The sequence below is a fragment of the Musca vetustissima genome, unplaced genomic scaffold, assembly GCF_032173495.1.
Source record: "Musca vetustissima isolate MV318-11 ecotype Yass unplaced genomic scaffold, APGP_CSIRO_Mvet_v1 utg1998, whole genome shotgun sequence".
In the NCBI taxonomy this organism is placed as follows: domain Eukaryota; kingdom Metazoa; phylum Arthropoda; class Insecta; order Diptera; family Muscidae; genus Musca; species Musca vetustissima.
Genome location: NW_026884959.1, coordinates 143,892 through 161,781, shown reverse-complemented (window position 1 = coordinate 161,781; position 17,890 = coordinate 143,892). Strand labels below are relative to the sequence as shown.

The following is a 17,890-nucleotide window of genomic DNA, read 5'->3' as shown; positions in this document are numbered from 1 at the left end:
ATGAACTAAAAAGAACGACTTTGTAAGACCTAGTTCAATCGCTCTTTTTATTGAATCGTTCATTTGAACTACACCTTTTTCAAATGTTATTCAAAACCTTTCAATTGCAATTCGAGAGTTTCATTTGTAATTCGAAAACTCAATTTGCAATTCATAACATTTCACTTGTAATTCGAGTATGTAATTTGTAATTCACCACATTTCATTTGTAATTTTAAACTTTTCGTATGAAATTCAAAAAATTACATTTGAAATTTAAAAAATTTCATTCGTAATTCAAATATTTCAATTTGAATTTCGTAGAGTTTCATTTGAAATTCAAAGAAATCCATTTGAAACTCAAAGAATCCAATTTGAAATTCATAACATTTCACTTGTAATTCATAAAATTTCAGTTGTAATTCATAACAATTCATTTCAAATTCATACATATTCCTTTTGTGTTACCAATAACGTTTTTCGAATTTAAAATTAAATGTTATGAAAAACAAATGGAATGTTATGTATTTCAAATCAAATGTTAAGAATTTCAAATGGAATTATTTAAATTTCCAATGAAATTTTATTAATTTCAAGTGGAATTTTATGAATTTCAAACGCACATACTTGGAATTTCAAATGGAAGTTTATGAATTTCAAATGGAATTCTATGAATTTCGAAAGGTATTCTCGGAATTACAAATGAAATTCTCGAATTGCAGCTGATATGTTGTGAATTGCAAATGGAATTCTCGAATTGCAAATTATATGTTGTGAATTACAAATGGAATTCTCGAATTACATTTGATATATTTTGAATAACATGTGAAAAAGGTGTAGTTCGTTCGTGAACTGTACAACTATTGTATATTATTGAGTTAAATCGAGATACTGCACATTATCTTTTTAATAGCTATGATCTAAACGCGCCTTAAACCTCGTTTAGATTTACGAAATCCTCTCGATATCAAATGTCAATTCAATAGCGTATACGTCTAATATAAATCAATGGATTTGTGAACAGAATTAACGTGACGTTTCAAATCGAATGGATTTAGAGTCTGAATGTGCCCCTAATGGCGCCTTTATTTTTGAGTTAAAAATTTTGAATTGGAAAGAAAATTTAACATTGTTATTTCTCAATTAAATGGATTCGATTTTCTGCTTGTGTATTTATGTGATTGCATTTAGTTGTGTTTGGTTCTTGTATGGTTCCATCAAGGAATTTATGCATTTATAATGAACTTTTTTTTAAAATTATTTTCTTGCAAAAAACAAATTACAACAACAACCACAAAAATTCGCTACAAAACAATTTGTATAGAGGACTGTTGAGACCACACATGTCTATGAAAGTCGAGAAGCTGTGACTCATATAAAAATTGGTAAGCAGGCATTGCTTGTAGGCAATTGTTTAATTTTAAGTTTGATATTAAAAATATTTTGCTTTTGTAAATATTTATGAAATTATATTTTTTATTAATTTTGATTTTTGATTATTTTAATTTTTTTTTACATATTTGTATGCAATTGACCACCAACAAATGCTTTTGAAAATAAAATGCTTGGCTGGCTTTTGATAACCACTTGCAAAATCCCACAACAAATCAAAACCAAAACCAAAACTTAACAAACAGAGGAAACAATCGTCGAGGAACGTACCATAATCGTCGATGAAGGTTTGGAAATAGAAGATTCAGAACCACTGTAGAAAAATAAAATAAAACAAACCCGCCAACCTTAAACTTAATTAAAATAATAATAATAGAAATAATAATAATTAAAAAAAAACATCATCAACAACAACAACATGACAACAACAGCAACTATAAAACATTTCTTTTTAATATATAAAAACCAAATTGTGTAACTTTTTACAACAACCCAGCCATGACAACATCTATATATATATTTTTTTCCAAATTACAACAACAACAACATCAACAACTAAATGGCATTATACAAATGTATAACTTTCAAATAAAAAACACTAATTTTGGTAAACAAACAAAAAAACCCAAAAATATTTTAACATCATTTTTTTTTTAATTTTGGACTTGCCTCTTTTCCACTTTTACTCTCTACAAACGTTTCGTTGTTTTTTTTTATTTTCTTATCTAATACCACAACTTCTTAAAACTATTTCCAGGCTCCATTGTATCCTCTAATCACTAATTTGTTTAACTTTATTAAATTACATGAACAAACACCTCCCAGCCTCTTTTAACTGCTTCTAGTTTTGCCAAAAAAAAAAACGCCTAAATATTCTGTTATCATATAAGCCCCAGCTGAATACTAAGCGACCAACCAACCAGCCAACCAATGCTTTTTCCAACAATTATGCTCTGCAACTCCAGCTAAACGTACTGCTATAATATACTATGCCAAGCCTGTTGATTTGATTGCGGAATTTAATTTCTAATTTCTAAATCTCAAGTTCAAATCGAATATATTACAAAATGAAGGTAAGTTAAAATTTAGTTTAAAAAAATATAATTTTTTCTTTTCATTTTTGGAAATAATGCAAGAATTTTTGTTGTTTTTTTTCAAAAAAAATCAATTCAGCAGAAGTTTTATTTAGGAAATGTTGCCACAGTATTAAGCCGGTTTATTAAAAAAAAAATTGGCAGTATTGGCTTTTTTCAAAGAATAAAACATTTGCTCAATTGTCTTTTTCTAAAGAAAATAATTGCTAAATTGCCTTTTTCTATTAACAAATTTAGCTTAATAGAATTTTTCTACAGAAAAAATTAGCTGAATTGATGTTATCTATGAAAAATAAGGGCTGAAATGAATTTTTCTTTAAAAAACAGTTCGCTGAATGACGTTTGTCTGCGGAAAATGTTAGCTGAATTAATGTTTTCAATGGAAAATTTGTGTTATATTGAAAATCTCGATAGACAATGTTAGCTGAATTGGCTTTTTATGCTGAGTTTAGTTTTACTATAGAACATTTTTGCAATAGAAGCTTACGGAATTATATTTGTTTTTAAATCGAAATTTTTGTATGACAAATTCAATTGAATGAATTCAATATTGCTATAAAAATGTTGGCTGAATTATGTTAGTCTTCGGAAAAAATTAGATGAATTAATTTTTTCTTCAAAAAAGTTAGCTGAATTAATATATTCAATAGACAATGTGGGTTGTATTCGAATGTTTATGAACAATGTTAGCTGAATTGAATTTTTCTAACGAAAGAAAAAAGTTGGCTGAAACAATTTAGCGTACAGATAAAGTTAGTTTTTTTGTCAATAGAAGAAGTTTTTCCTATAGAAAACTTTTGCTGAATTGGTATTTTCTAAAAAAAATATTTCGTTGAATAGAGTATATGAATTTACTTAAACTGTTCTATAGGAAACGTTAGCTGAATTGGAAAATAATTGTTAAATATAATTTTTTATAGAAACATTTAGCTGAATTGATATTGTCTATGAAAAATCTTGGCTGAAATGAATTTTTCCATAAAAATAGTTCGCTGAATTATTTTTATCTGCGGAAAAAGTTAGCTGAATTAATATTTTTAATGGAAAATCTATGTTAAATTAGAAAATTCTATAGAAAATGTTAGCTGAATTAGCTATTTCTGCTGATTTTACGTAAAAACTTACTGAATTATATTTTTTCGAAAAAAAGGTTGGCTGAAATAATTTAGGGTAGACAAAAAATTAGTTTTTTTCCTATAAAAGAAAAAATAACTGTGCCAATTGCTGAATTAACATTTTCTTTATAAGGTGTTCGTTGAACATCGTATGGGAAATGTTCGTTGGATTTTCTTAATTTTTACTATAAAAGTTTGCTGAATTGGAAAATAATTCACTGACCTGATATTTTTCTATAGAAAAAGTTTGACTTTCTCTGCGAAAATTTTTATAGAAAAAAGATTGGTGAATTGATTTTTTTCTTTTCAAAAGTTAGCTTAATTGAACATTTCTATGCAACTCTCCCTGAATTGACAGTTTTTGTAAAAAAATCGCTGTATAATTTTTTTTAATGAAAAACTTATCTGAATAGATTTTGAATATTCAATAAAAAACTTTAAATGATTTTTTTTATAGAAAAAGATTGAGAAAAAGATTCCTGCGAGATTTTTTCTTTATGAAACTCCTTGCTGAATTGACTATTTCTGACTTCAAGTTTGTAAAATTAATTTTGTATTTAGACAAATTTAGCTGAATTGGAATTCATCAGAAATAGATTTTCATATTATAAATCGATAAAAATTTTCAAATTTTAATCCAAAAATTCTTGCATAATAATTCCAAAAATATATTGAAAAAGAAAATAAATAAAAAAACCTAGTAATATTACCAACAAATATTTGTATGAAAATGTTTGTCTGTTTCAAGCACGGTCTCATCCTCTTTCTCTCTCCTCTGTATTCTTCTACTTATTGTCTACTCTCATGGTCTGACAAAAGAACACATAAATATTTAATAACAAATCTAACACTTTATAAAAAAAAAAAATCTAAAAATGTTTCCCCATTGGGGAAATTTGAATTTTTTCTCTCACAAAAAAAAAAAACAAAAACTCATTGTACAGTACTAAACAAGCAACAGCAAAAACACAGCCCCTCCAAGGGAAATTGTGAATTCCAATTTTTTTTTGTGTTGTAACAACAAAAGTTTGTGTTAGACGTTTTCATTTTTGTTCCGTAAGAGAAATTTTGAGAACAAAATTTTAGTTAAATTTCGCTTGCAAATCACAATTCACAGAAACAACATTAGTGGAACAACAACAACAGCAACAAATTATACAACAAGTGGAAGTTCATGAACAGATACAAGAACAACATAAACAAGTCCAATACACACAGGACACATTGATTACAGAACAACTACAACAACAGCAACAACAAAAATTGGAAAAGAAAACGAAAAAACAGAAAAAACTGAAAATCTCAAAACAGGAGTCAGATGTGGTGGTGGTTCGCCCTGTGGATGCCAAACAGGAAGAAACTCAGAATATTCTGGAGACAGTCGAGGGCATTGAGACTCCAATATTCGAAAACATTGCACCATTTTCAATGCCCCACGAGTCGGTGGAATCTACGGCCTTAAGCGAGTTGCCTATGATGGGAACCGAGGACAAGCCCAAGACGGCCAAGGCCCATGAATCTTTAATATCACAACAACATGTTGTGATTCAAGAACAATGCCAAACAATGGAAATCGAACAAGAAATCAAGGCTGTGAAACGCCCGCAAGAAGTGGTTAGAGGAACTCTCGAGGAAGTCGAACTTAATGCACCCAGTGTGGTTGAACAATTGCCGGTAGAAGAACCTAATGCATTGGCACCTCTGAAAATCGCCAAAACTAAGGCTAAGCGTAGCAAGGACTTATCAGAACGAAAATCGGTCGTGGTTGAATCGACCCTAGTGGAAGAAAGTTTTAAAAGTGAGCCGCAAACAAAACCCAGTGGACAACATGTCACCTCTACTTTAATACCCATACAGCCTGCTCAACAACAACAACAAATAGTGGTATCAGAAAATCTTGAGCCGTTAACGACCAACAAATTAGCCAAACCCGAAGCAAGTCACACCACTGTGGTGGTTAGCTCCCAAAAGGGTTTGGTTGTACAGGAGATTGTAAGTGCTGAAAACATGGACAAGGAACCCGACTTGAATAAACCCCAGTCCTTGGAAATATCCCAAACTATGGTTTCAACAGAATCGAGTGTCGAAGTAGCACACGTGCAAGTCCACGATACCATTAAAGACTTAAAACCCGACACGAAACTACCACAAGAAAAGTCACAAACCTCATTTGTGGAACACAAATCTTACCAAGCTCAACAGCCATTTGCTGCTGAAGTTGAACACGAGTTGGTGGATCAGAAACCGAAACCCATTGTAACGAAAGCCAAGCAAGTGGTCAATGACATTTCGTCAACTTTAGAAATTCGTGAAAATAAACCCATCGAATCGCTTCGAGACATGCCTGCCATGAAATCAGAACTTCCACAAAAAGCCATGGATAAATTGGTGGTTATGGAAAGTTTACAAACCTCTGCAGCTGATCTACAAAGTCCTTTGATGGAATTGAACGCTACATTTCCCACAGACAAAGGAAAGCAGGCTGAGGTGCAACTTCAAGAACTTACACATCTAACGGGCAAAGAGGAATTTGTCGAAGAAGCCAAACCCCAAGACCTTGCAATACCTCAGACCCAATCCTCAAGGGCAGAATTGCTGGGTGAAGTTCCCCATTTGGTAAGTCATGAAGTTACCACCACTCTTACAAACGAATCTAGTCAAGAATTACACGTGCCCGAAGTGGAAACTAAATCTGCCCCCAGACAAACATTAAACGCAGCCCTCACAGCAGTCGCTCAAACCCAACATGAGCAAATTTTGGACTCTGTCACGGAGCAGGCTTTTGGTTTACCCACTTCACAAAAAGTAAAACCTAATGTCGACGGCACCACAATTGTGGCCGATGTGGGCCAAGTGTTAATCCAAGAAAAAGAAGCAGCACTGGAAAGTGCAAAACCAAAAATGGCTAGCCTAACTGAAACCTCTGTGACAGAAAATCTCATTGCCTTAACCGTTTCAGACCAACAAATGGTCGAAAGAGAAAATGCTCTGAAACCCTTCGAACAGCCAGAACTTCAAAAGGCCGGAGAACAGTCCATCCGAAAGGAATTGAAAGCACCCAATGTGGAACAAATACAAACTGAAATGACAACGAAACCTCTCGATAGCCAAGCAGTCGAACCATTAAAGGCCCACGCTCAAGTGGATGCCACTCATGCCAGTCTTACTTATGCCACAATTTTGCTGGAATCCGATACCGCTATGCCAGCTATTGATAAAGCTAAAGAAATCAAAATCAAACCCAGCATCGCCGATAGTTCCGTGAATTTAGAAATTTCCGAGATATATACTTCTGAGAGCTTATCTGGACAACCAGAACTGGAGACACCACAGACGCATCAGGCTTCCGAGCGACAAGACGAACAAAAATTGAAATATTTGCAAACCATGGAATCAATGGTTTTGGAAACTTCTGAAGATTCCCATGTTAAAATAGAATATGAGAAACCTACCGCAACGCAGTACCTTGCGCATCAACATGCTGTTCAAGAAACACAGCAAACGGTAATGGATTTACCCGGCCACCTGCCCATTATAAAGAAGCCTGAAATGCAACAAACGCAGGACAACATGGAGGTAGCACATTCCATTGAGGCAATGGAAATACCAGTGCACGACAAAGAAGGTATTTTTGATGTACAGGAACAACCCACGGCTAAGGAGGCAACCTTGGGCGCCACAACTGTTTTGCAAATTGCCGAAACATTTACATCGGAAACTGTGGAACAATCTCAAACACTTATCCAAAATGAACTGAAGGAGCAAAAGGCCTTAAGAACTTTGGATCGAGAGTTTATACCGGCTCTGAGTAGTGAAACGCAAGATTTGGAATCTGTAGCTACCTATGATCATAGTGCCCTTCCAACATCCATTTCAATAGCTAATACTTCAATGCAGGAATATCGCTCCGCCTTAGGAGTAAGCGAAGTTAATGTCAGCGACAAAGAAGTGATACAGGCTGATATTAAAATGCCACAGGAAACCTTGGCGGACACAAAACTAAGTTCTGAACTATTGAAATCCATTCAAGTGCAGAAGCAACTATTATTAGAAGTTCCAGCTAAATTTGAAGGTATACCGTCATTGGAAGCCAAAGGTCAACGCATTGATGTTGATATGCTGCAAGAAATTTCGGTCAAATCTGTAGATCTATATGACAGAGAACAAGATTTAGATATCATGGATTTGAACAAACCCCAAGAGGTCCAAGTGGTTCACACAACCCAGCCACTCTTGGCCATTGCCCAGAAAGAACAACTTATGGAAACATCTGCCGACTACAAGGTCACAGACAGTAGTCCGGATTCAGCCAAGCTGGTCACACATGACATCCATCTGAAGTTACCACTCAAAGAAGGAGTACAGCAGCAGGATTCCACCACAGCTTTGGAGGAATTCAAAGCATCTGCTGTGGAAGCCAACTTAAGCAGTGATATTTTGACCGAAACCACAACCGAACAACCATTGGTACTGGAAAGTATCACGACCAAAGAACAAGATCGCAGGCTAAAAGAAGAGTTCTTGACAACTGGACTACATGATAGTCGGATGTATGCTTTGGAAGAAACTAGGGCTTTAATTATGGAACATGAGCAAACCATGGACAAGAGCACACTTGGAACGGAGAAATTGGCTAAATCTTCAATAACGGAGGCATATAATTTACCATTGTCATCCAAACCTAAAATAATGGAAAGCCTTACAGAGATGAAGGAAATGGACAAAGAAAAACACCAAGCCAAGCCCGCAAGTGACGAACGTTCTCTGGTACTGGGCATGGTGAACAAAACAGACATCCTTGAAAGCCTCGGTGACGTAGCCGACGTCCCATTACCACAAACCTCGAAGGCAAAAATTCAACATGTCTTCGATCAGGCTGTCATAATAGACGCCAATCAGACCGCAGAATTAGAAGGAATCTTGGATGCTGACAAATCAGCTCCTTTAACCGCATCTAAAATGTCGCCTATTCAACAGCTTACTTTGCCACTTGTGGAAGAGGTAAGGACCCAAGAGACCACTCATGATACAGCTGCAATGGAACAAAAGCCTGCTACAGCTACCTCGAATATGGAGGGATCACAAAAAGAACTCATGATAACTGAAACCATATGTTTGGAAAGGTCGGGACAATTAAGTGAATCTAAAGAGACTACCGGGCAGGCTAATCTAACTATGCAGGAACACTTCAGAACCACACACATTGAGACCTTGCAGGACGCACTACAAAAAGAGTTCGAAATTAAAGATTTTGCACCGAGCCAAGAGAAACCAAAGGCATTTATTGAAGGTATGTTCCAGGAAACCATAACCAGCAAACATATGACCTTTGAAGGGGCAACGAGCTTTGAAATTCCTCAAGCGTCAACCAACGTGGCAAAGACACTCAGCGAGGATGTGGTGCAACATTCACTAATGCAACAACTTGACACCGCTATGGACAGAGAAACTGAACTACGGCCGTTCCAAGGAGAAATGTTACGTGCTAAGCCTCAGCTTCAAACGACAAAGGACGAATTAGTAATAGAAGAAATTAAGACTTTGGAAGAAGTTGAAAAGTTGGAAGACGCACATGTCCCGGACTATAAGGCCCAAACTATATTTACGGACGCTACCACCAAGATACAAACGATAAGCTCAACAACGACTTTGGAAAGGGAATCTTCAATGCCTTTGGAAATGCCAAAAGGTGAACAGGTCTTAGGTGTCACAAGAACACCACCACAATTAGAAAAAACCATATCCGAAGTTTTAACCTATGAAGGAACGGCACCACTCAAAGACATTCCCAAAGTGGGTGAACAAAAAGCTCTCATTTCCACAAACGAAAGCACGCAACAAATACCGCAAGTGTCGACTGAACAAGTGTTCACCAAAGAATCCAAAGTAGAGCCTTTCCAACTGGGCAAGGAAAATGCGATTGTGGTTCAGGACGATTTCAAAGCTTTGATAGCTGAAGAAAATATCGGCATCATTTCCATAACTGAATCATACGATTTGAAAAGGCTACCGGAAGTGTATCCCAACGTAGTCGAGGATACTAGCAAATTTCAAGCTCAGACCGTTGAAGCCACCACCACCTATGAAGATACACCGAACCTAGAAGCAGTGCCCTATAACTACGAAAAGGCCCTTGCCATCGATTCCGAAAACCAACATTTGCTACAAACCTCCACCGTTCAAGTTTACGATAGTTTTGGCGACGAAAGTGGTGACTTTAGACCTAAAACCGAAGAGACCATTGCATCCATTGCTTTGCCGGAATTAAAGGCCAGCATTACTGAAGAAGTCGTAACTGATACCGGCATTGGTTCACTACCACAGCAAATTCCCCAAAAGAGTCATACCAAACCACTCGAAACACATCAACTCCAGGAAAATATAAGTACCCACACTGTTACCACATTTGAAAGTACACACAAATTGCGCGGGACAGGCGACACCACAACACACCAAGCTCACATCGCATTGGCAGAGACCACACACCACTTGGCAACTACCACAGACATTACAACCGCTCAGGATGTATCTAAGATGATATTGGAAAAGCCCTCAGAACAGCAGCCACTCGCAAGCATTCAAACACAAAGTATGTATCTCAAAGAAACCGAAACGATTCCCACAGAAAGCACACACACGCTCGAAACACCACAAGCGCCAAAGACGCTGGAAGTCGAAGCTACCCCAACTACACCCAATCATACATATAGCACAAGCACTGTGAACACCTACGAACATACAGAATCAATTCTAACACCTGAATTCCAAATCACAGAACCCACAAAGGGAAGGCATGAGCCTCACGCTACAGCTCTCAGCACCACACTCATTCCCGCTGACACATTAACTCCCATTTCAGAACAACTGAAAATGGCAACACACACGGCCCATACCACCTTTGAACCCACACAACCACTACACGAACTCTCTTCCCAGCAGATGCTGGAAAAAGAACAACAGCTTCACGAAAGCAAATTTCCTCAAAGCAAAACTCTTACTGCTGACACTGAGCCCGATCACCATTTACAATCCGCAATCACCAACACTGTTCACACTTCCACTGCCAGAGTCGCAGAGAAGCCCTTAGCAAATACCGTTGTTAACATTGTAAACTTTTCAGAATATCTCACAGCAGATACAATACAATCTCATCCAATCACAGAAATTACAGAGTCACACGACGATGTCGATTCGTCATCGACCAAACCTCCTATAACACCTTACACGGTAACTGAACTTTCCGGTAAGTATCTAGCACTTAGACAACATAGAGCGTAATAGAAACATGGCGTAATACTTTTCAAGACCCTCCACAATTCGAAACCCAGAACAACAACAACAAAAACACATAATACACAATTAATAAAACAACAACAACACAAACAACTGATAACCATACTAACCCTCCTAACATTCTATTATACAGATACAACACAAACATCCCAACACACACCATCCGAACACACAGAAACACAAGAAAAATCACAAGAACAAATAACAGAACTTCCCGAAGAAATACACGAAGTAGAGACAGTATCGGAAGACGGCAAACCCCGTAAGAGGAAGATTCGTACGCGCATCATTAAGAAGGTCAGAGGTGGCAAACAGGAACTGACTAAGATTGAAACAGTCGAAGAAGACAATAAACCGACAGAGACCACAGTTACGGTACAAGAAACCGATGTAGATACAACGGAGGATCTGGTAACAGAAATGCCTGAAGAAATTCGTGTCGTTGAGTCAATATCTGAAGATGGCAAACCTAAGAAGAAGAAGATCCGCACTCGTGTGATCAAGAAGGTCAAGGGTGATAAACAAGAAGTCACCAAGATCGAAACCGTCGAAGAAGATGACAAACAACCCGAAACCACAGTCACTGTTGAAGAAGTTCCTGTGGAAGAGAAACCACAAGAAATCCAGGAACTTCCTGAAGAAGTTCGCGTCGTCGAGACAGTTTCCGAAGATGGCAAACCTAAGAAGAAGAAGATCCGCACTCGTGTGATCAAGAAGGTCAAGGGTGATAAACAAGAAGTCACCAAGATCGAAACCGTCGAAGAAGATGACAAACAACCCGAAACCACAGTCACTGTTGAAGAAGTTCCTGTGGAAGAGAAACCACAAGAAATCCAGGAACTTCCTGAAGAAGTTCGCGTCGTCGAGACAGTTTCCGAAGATGGCAAACCTAAGAAGAAGAAGATCCGCACTCGTGTGATCAAGAAGGTCAAGGGTGATAAACAAGAAGTCACCAAGATCGAAACCGTCGAAGAAGATGACAAACAACCCGAAACCACAGTCACTGTTGAAGAAGTTCCTGTGGAAGAGAAACCACAAGAAATCCAGGAACTTCCTGAAGAAGTTCGCGTCGTCGAGACAGTTTCCGAAGATGGCAAACCTAAGAAGAAGAAGATCCGCACTCGTGTGATCAAGAAGGTCAAGGGTGATAAACAAGAAGTCACCAAGATCGAAACCGTCGAAGAAGATGACAAACAACCCGAAACCACAGTCACTGTTGAAGAAGTTCCTGTGGAAGAGAAACCACAAGAAATCCAGGAACTTCCTGAAGAAGTTCGCGTCGTCGAGACAGTTTCCGAAGATGGCAAACCTAAGAAGAAGAAGATCCGCACTCGTGTGATCAAGAAGGTCAAGGGTGATAAACAAGAAGTCACCAAGATCGAAACCGTCGAAGAAGATGACAAACAACCCGAAACCACAGTCACTGTTGAAGAAGTTCCTGTGGAAGAGAAACCACAAGAAATCCAGGAACTTCCTGAAGAAGTTCGTGTCGTCGAGACAGTTTCCGAAGATGGCAAACCTAAGAAGAAGAAGATCCGCACTCGTGTGATCAAGAAGGTCAAGGGTGATAAACAAGAAGTCACCAAGATCGAAACCGTCGAAGAAGATGACAAACAACCCGAAACCACAGTCACTGTTGAAGAAGTTCCTGTGGAAGAGAAACCACAAGAAATCCAGGAACTTCCTGAAGAAGTTCGTGTCGTCGAGACAGTTTCCGAAGATGGCAAACCTAAGAAGAAGAAGATCCGCACTCGTGTGATCAAGAAGGTCAAGGGTGATAAACAAGAAGTCACCAAGATCGAAACCGTCGAAGAAGATGACAAACAACCCGAAACCACAGTCACTGTTGAAGAAGTTCCTGTGGAAGAGAAACCACAAGAAATCCAGGAACTTCCTGAAGAAGTTCGTGTCGTCGAGACAGTTTCCGAAGATGGCAAACCTAAGAAGAAGAAGATCCGCACTCGTGTGATCAAGAAGGTCAAGGGTGATAAACAAGAAGTCACCAAGATCGAAACCGTCGAAGAAGATGACAAACAACCCGAAACCACAGTCACTGTTGAAGAAGTTCCTGTGGAAGAGAAACCACAAGAAATCCAGGAACTTCCTGAAGAAGTTCGTGTCGTCGAGACAGTTTCCGAAGATGGCAAACCTAAGAAGAAGAAGATCCGCACTCGTGTGATCAAGAAGGTCAAGGGTGATAAACAAGAAGTCACCAAGATCGAAACCGTCGAAGAAGATGACAAACAACCCGAAACCACAGTCACTGTTGAAGAAGTTCCTGTGGAAGAGAAACCACAAGAAATCCAGGAACTTCCTGAAGAAGTTCGTGTCGTCGAGACAGTTTCCGAAGATGGCAAACCTAAGAAGAAGAAGATCCGCACTCGTGTGATCAAGAAGGTCAAGGGTGATAAACAAGAAGTCACCAAGATCGAAACCGTCGAAGAAGATGACAAACAACCCGAAACCACAGTCACTGTTGAAGAAGTTCCTGTGGAAGAGAAACCACAAGAAATCCAGGAACTTCCTGAAGAAGTTCGCGTCGTCGAGACAGTTTCCGAAGATGGCAAACCTAAGAAGAAGAAGATCCGCACTCGTGTGATCAAGAAGGTCAAGGGTGATAAACAAGAAGTCACCAAGATCGAAACCGTCGAAGAAGATGACAAACAACCCGAAACCACAGTCACTGTTGAAGAAGTTCCTGTGGAAGAGAAACCACAAGAAATCCAGGAACTTCCTGAAGAAGTTCGTGTCGTCGAGACAGTTTCCGAAGATGGCAAACCTAAGAAGAAGAAGATCCGCACTCGTGTGATCAAGAAGGTCAAGGGTGATAAACAAGAAGTCACCAAGATCGAAACCGTCGAAGAAGATGACAAACAACCCGAAACCACAGTCACTGTTGAAGAAGTTCCTGTGGAAGAGAAACCACAAGAAATCCAGGAACTTCCTGAAGAAGTTCGTGTCGTCGAGACAGTTTCCGAAGATGGCAAACCTAAGAAGAAGAAGATCCGCACTCGTGTGATCAAGAAGGTCAAGGGTGATAAACAAGAAGTCACCAAGATCGAAACCGTCGAAGAAGATGACAAACAACCCGAAACCACAGTCACTGTTGAAGAAGTTCCTGTGGAAGAGAAACCACAAGAAATCCAGGAACTTCCTGAAGAAGTTCGTGTCGTCGAGACAGTTTCCGAAGATGGCAAACCTAAGAAGAAGAAGATCCGCACTCGTGTGATCAAGAAGGTCAAGGGTGATAAACAAGAAGTCACCAAGATCGAAACCGTCGAAGAAGATGACAAACAACCCGAAACCACAGTCACTGTTGAAGAAGTTCCTGTGGAAGAGAAACCACAAGAAATCCAGGAACTTCCTGAAGAAGTTCGTGTCGTCGAGACAGTTTCCGAAGATGGCAAACCTAAGAAGAAGAAGATCCGCACTCGTGTGATCAAGAAGGTCAAGGGTGATAAACAAGAAGTCACCAAGATCGAAACCGTCGAAGAAGATGACAAACAACCCGAAACCACAGTCACTGTTGAAGAAGTTCCTGTGGAAGAGAAACCACAAGAAATCCAGGAACTTCCTGAAGAAGTTCGTGTCGTTGAGACAGTTTCCGAAGATGGCAAACCTAAGAAGAAGAAGATCCGCACTCGTGTGATCAAGAAGGTTAAGGGTGATAAACAAGAAGTCACCAAGATCGAAACCGTCGAAGAAGATGACAAACAACCCGAAACCACAGTCACTGTTGAAGAAGTTCCTGTGGAAGAGAAACCACAAGAAATCCAGGAACTTCCTGAAGAAGTTCGTGTCGTCGAGACAGTTTCCGAAGATGGCAAACCTAAGAAGAAGAAGATCCGCACTCGTGTGATCAAGAAGGTCAAGGGTGATAAACAAGAAGTCACCAAGATCGAAACCGTCGAAGAAGATGACAAACAACCCGAAACCACAGTCACTGTTGAAGAAGTTCCTGTGGAAGAGAAACCACAAGAAATCCAGGAACTTCCTGAAGAAGTTCGTGTCGTTGAGACAGTTTCCGAAGATGGCAAACCTAAGAAGAAGAAGATCCGCACTCGTGTGATCAAGAAGGTCAAGGGTGATAAACAAGAAGTCACCAAGATCGAAACCGTCGAAGAAGATGACAAACAACCCGAAACCACAGTCACTGTTGAAGAAGTTCCTGTGGAAGAGAAACCACAAGAAATCCAGGAACTTCCTGAAGAAGTTCGTGTCGTTGAGACAGTTTCCGAAGATGGCAAACCTAAGAAGAAGAAGATCCGCACTCGTGTGATCAAGAAGGTTAAGGGTGATAAACAAGAAGTCACCAAGATCGAAACCGTCGAAGAAGATGACAAACAACCCGAAACCACAGTCACTGTTGAAGAGTTTGAAGTGGAAGAGAAACCACAAGAAATCCAGGAACTTCCTGAAGAAGTTCGTGTCGTCGAGACAGTTTCTGAAGATGGCAAACCTAAAAAGACGAAGATCCGCACTCGTGTGATCAAGAAGGTCAAGGGTGATAAACAAGAAGTCACCAAGATCGAAACCGTCGAAGAAGATGACAAACAACCCGAAACCACAGTCACTGTTGAAGAAGTTCCTGTGGAAGAGAAACCACAAGAAATCCAGGAACTTCCTGAAGAAGTTCGTGTCGTTGAGACTGTTTCCGAAGATGGCAAACCTAAGAAGACGAAGATCCGCACTCGTGTGATCAAGAAGGTTAAGGGTGATAAACAAGAAGTCACCAAGATCGAAACCGTCGAAGAAGATGACAAACAACCCGAAACCACAGTCACTGTTGAAGAGGTTGAAGTGGAAGAGAAACCACAAGAAATCCAGGAACTTCCTGAAGAAGTTCGTGTCGTCGAGACAGTTTCCGAAGATGGTAAACCTAAGAAGACGAAGATCCGCACTCGTGTGATCAAGAAGGTTAAGGGTGATAAACAAGAAGTCACCAAGATCGAAACCGTCGAAGAAGATGACAAACAACCCGAAACCACAGTCACTGTTGAAGAGGTTGAAGTGGAAGAGAAACCACAAGAAATCCAGGAACTTCCTGAAGAAGTTCGTGTCGTCGAGACAGTTTCCGAAGATGGCAAACCTAAGAAGAAGAAGATCCGCACTCGTGTGATCAAGAAGGTCAAGGGTGATAAACAAGAAGTCACCAAGATCGAAACCGTCGAAGAAGATGACAAACAACCCGAAACCACAGTCACTGTTGAAGAAGTTCCTGTGGAAGAGAAACCACAAGAAATCCAGGAACTTCCTGAAGAAGTTCGTGTCGTTGAGACAGTTTCTGAAGATGGCAAACCTAAGAAGACGAAGATCCGCACTCGTGTGATCAAGAAGGTTAAGGGTGATAAACAAGAAGTCACCAAGATCGAAACCGTCGAAGAAGATGACAAACAACCCGAAACCACAGTCACTGTTGAAGAAGTTCCTGTGGAAGAGAAACCACAAGAAATCCAGGAACTTCCTGAAGAAGTTCGTGTCGTCGAGACAGTTTCTGAAGATGGCAAACCTAAAAAGACGAAGATCCGCACTCGTGTAATCAAGAAGGTCAAGGGTGATAAACAAGAACTCACCAAGATCGAAACCGTCGAAGAAGATGACAAACAACCCGAAACCACAGTCACTGTTGAAGAAGTTCCTGTGGAAGAGAAACCACAAGAAATCCAGGAACTTCCTGAAGAAGTTCGCGTCGTCGAAACAGTTTCCGAAGATGGCAAACCTAAGAAGAAGAAGATCCGCACTCGTGTGATCAAGAAGGTCAAGGGTGATAAACAAGAAGTCACCAAGATCGAAACCGTCGAAGAAGATGACAAACAACCCGAAACCACAGTCACTGTTGAAGAGGTTGAAGTGGAAGAGAAATCACAAGAAATCCAGGAACTTCCTGAAGAAGTTCGTGTCGTCGAGACAGTTTCCGAAGATGGCAAACCTAAGAAGACGAAGATCCGCACTCGTGTGATCAAGAAGGTTAAGGGTGATAAACAAGAAGTCACCAAGATCGAAACCGTCGAAGAAGATGACAAACAACCCGAAACCACAGTCACTGTTGAAGAAGTTCCTGTGGAAGAGAAACCACAAGAAATCCAGGAACTTCCTGAAGAAGTTCGTGTCGTTGAGACAGTTTCTGAAGATGGCAAACCTAAGAAGAAGAAGATCCGCACTCGTGTGATCAAGAAGGTTAAGGGTGATAAACAAGAAGTCACCAAGATCGAAACCGTCGAAGAAGATGACAAACAACCCGAAACCACAGTCACTGTTGAAGAAGTTCCTGTGGAAGATAAACCTCAAGATATCAAGGAACTTCCAGAAGAAGTTCGTGTATGTCTCAAAAGGAAGACGGCACTCCAACTAAGACTGTTGTGAAAACTAAGGTGATCAAGAAGATAAAGGGTGACAAAATGGAAATTACGAAAATAAAAACTGTTGAGGAATATGAAAAGGAACCGGTTACCACCGTCACTGTCGAAGATTTTACTGGACCACTCCCAGAGTTGGAGGAAGAAAAGGTCGAACCCGTCTTGCAATTGCCTGAGGAAACTATTACCGAGGACTACACTGATAAAGATGGCACAACCAAAACTCGTAAAATCAAAAAGAAAACTATTAAGAAGCCGCTTGTCGACAAAGATGAAATAACGGAAATTCAAATCATCGAAGACGAAGGAGAAGAACCGAAATACATTGTGACTGTAAAAGAAGTAGAAAAGGCCCAGGTTCCAGACGATAATGCAATTGAATCGTTGGAATTGCCAAAACTAGAAACCGTTTTGGAAACCGAAACTTCTGATGGCCAAAAGAAGAAGAAAACCGTAAAGACCAGATCTTTCAAGAAACCCGTAGACAATGAGACAGACGAACTGACAACAATACAATTTGTAGAGGACGAAAACAACGACATACCTGTTGCCACCGTCGATATTAAACAGATACCATCCGACGAATTGCCAGCCGAATCCATTCCGATTGAAGAGCTGCCAGAAGAAATAATTGAGTCGCACACTGTCGATGAGGACGATA

The 17,890-nt window shown here is 39.3% G+C and overlaps 1 protein-coding gene across 1 annotated transcript in view; it reads left to right on the top strand.

Moving 5' to 3' along the window:
- LOC133332057 (titin-like) overlaps nucleotides 1–17,860 on the top strand; it is a 32,342-nt gene extending 14,482 nt beyond the window's left edge. The window contains exons 6-10 of the mRNA XM_061540438.1: nucleotides 11,007–15,160; nucleotides 15,371–15,511; nucleotides 15,611–17,191; nucleotides 17,245–17,748; nucleotides 17,822–17,860. Of these exons, the coding sequence (XP_061396422.1) occupies nucleotides 11,007–15,160; nucleotides 15,371–15,511; nucleotides 15,611–17,191; nucleotides 17,245–17,748; nucleotides 17,822–17,860 (6,419 nt within the window). The remainder of the gene's footprint in view (nucleotides 1–11,006; nucleotides 15,161–15,370; nucleotides 15,512–15,610; nucleotides 17,192–17,244; nucleotides 17,749–17,821) is intronic.
- Nucleotides 17,861–17,890: the final 30 nt, after the last annotated feature.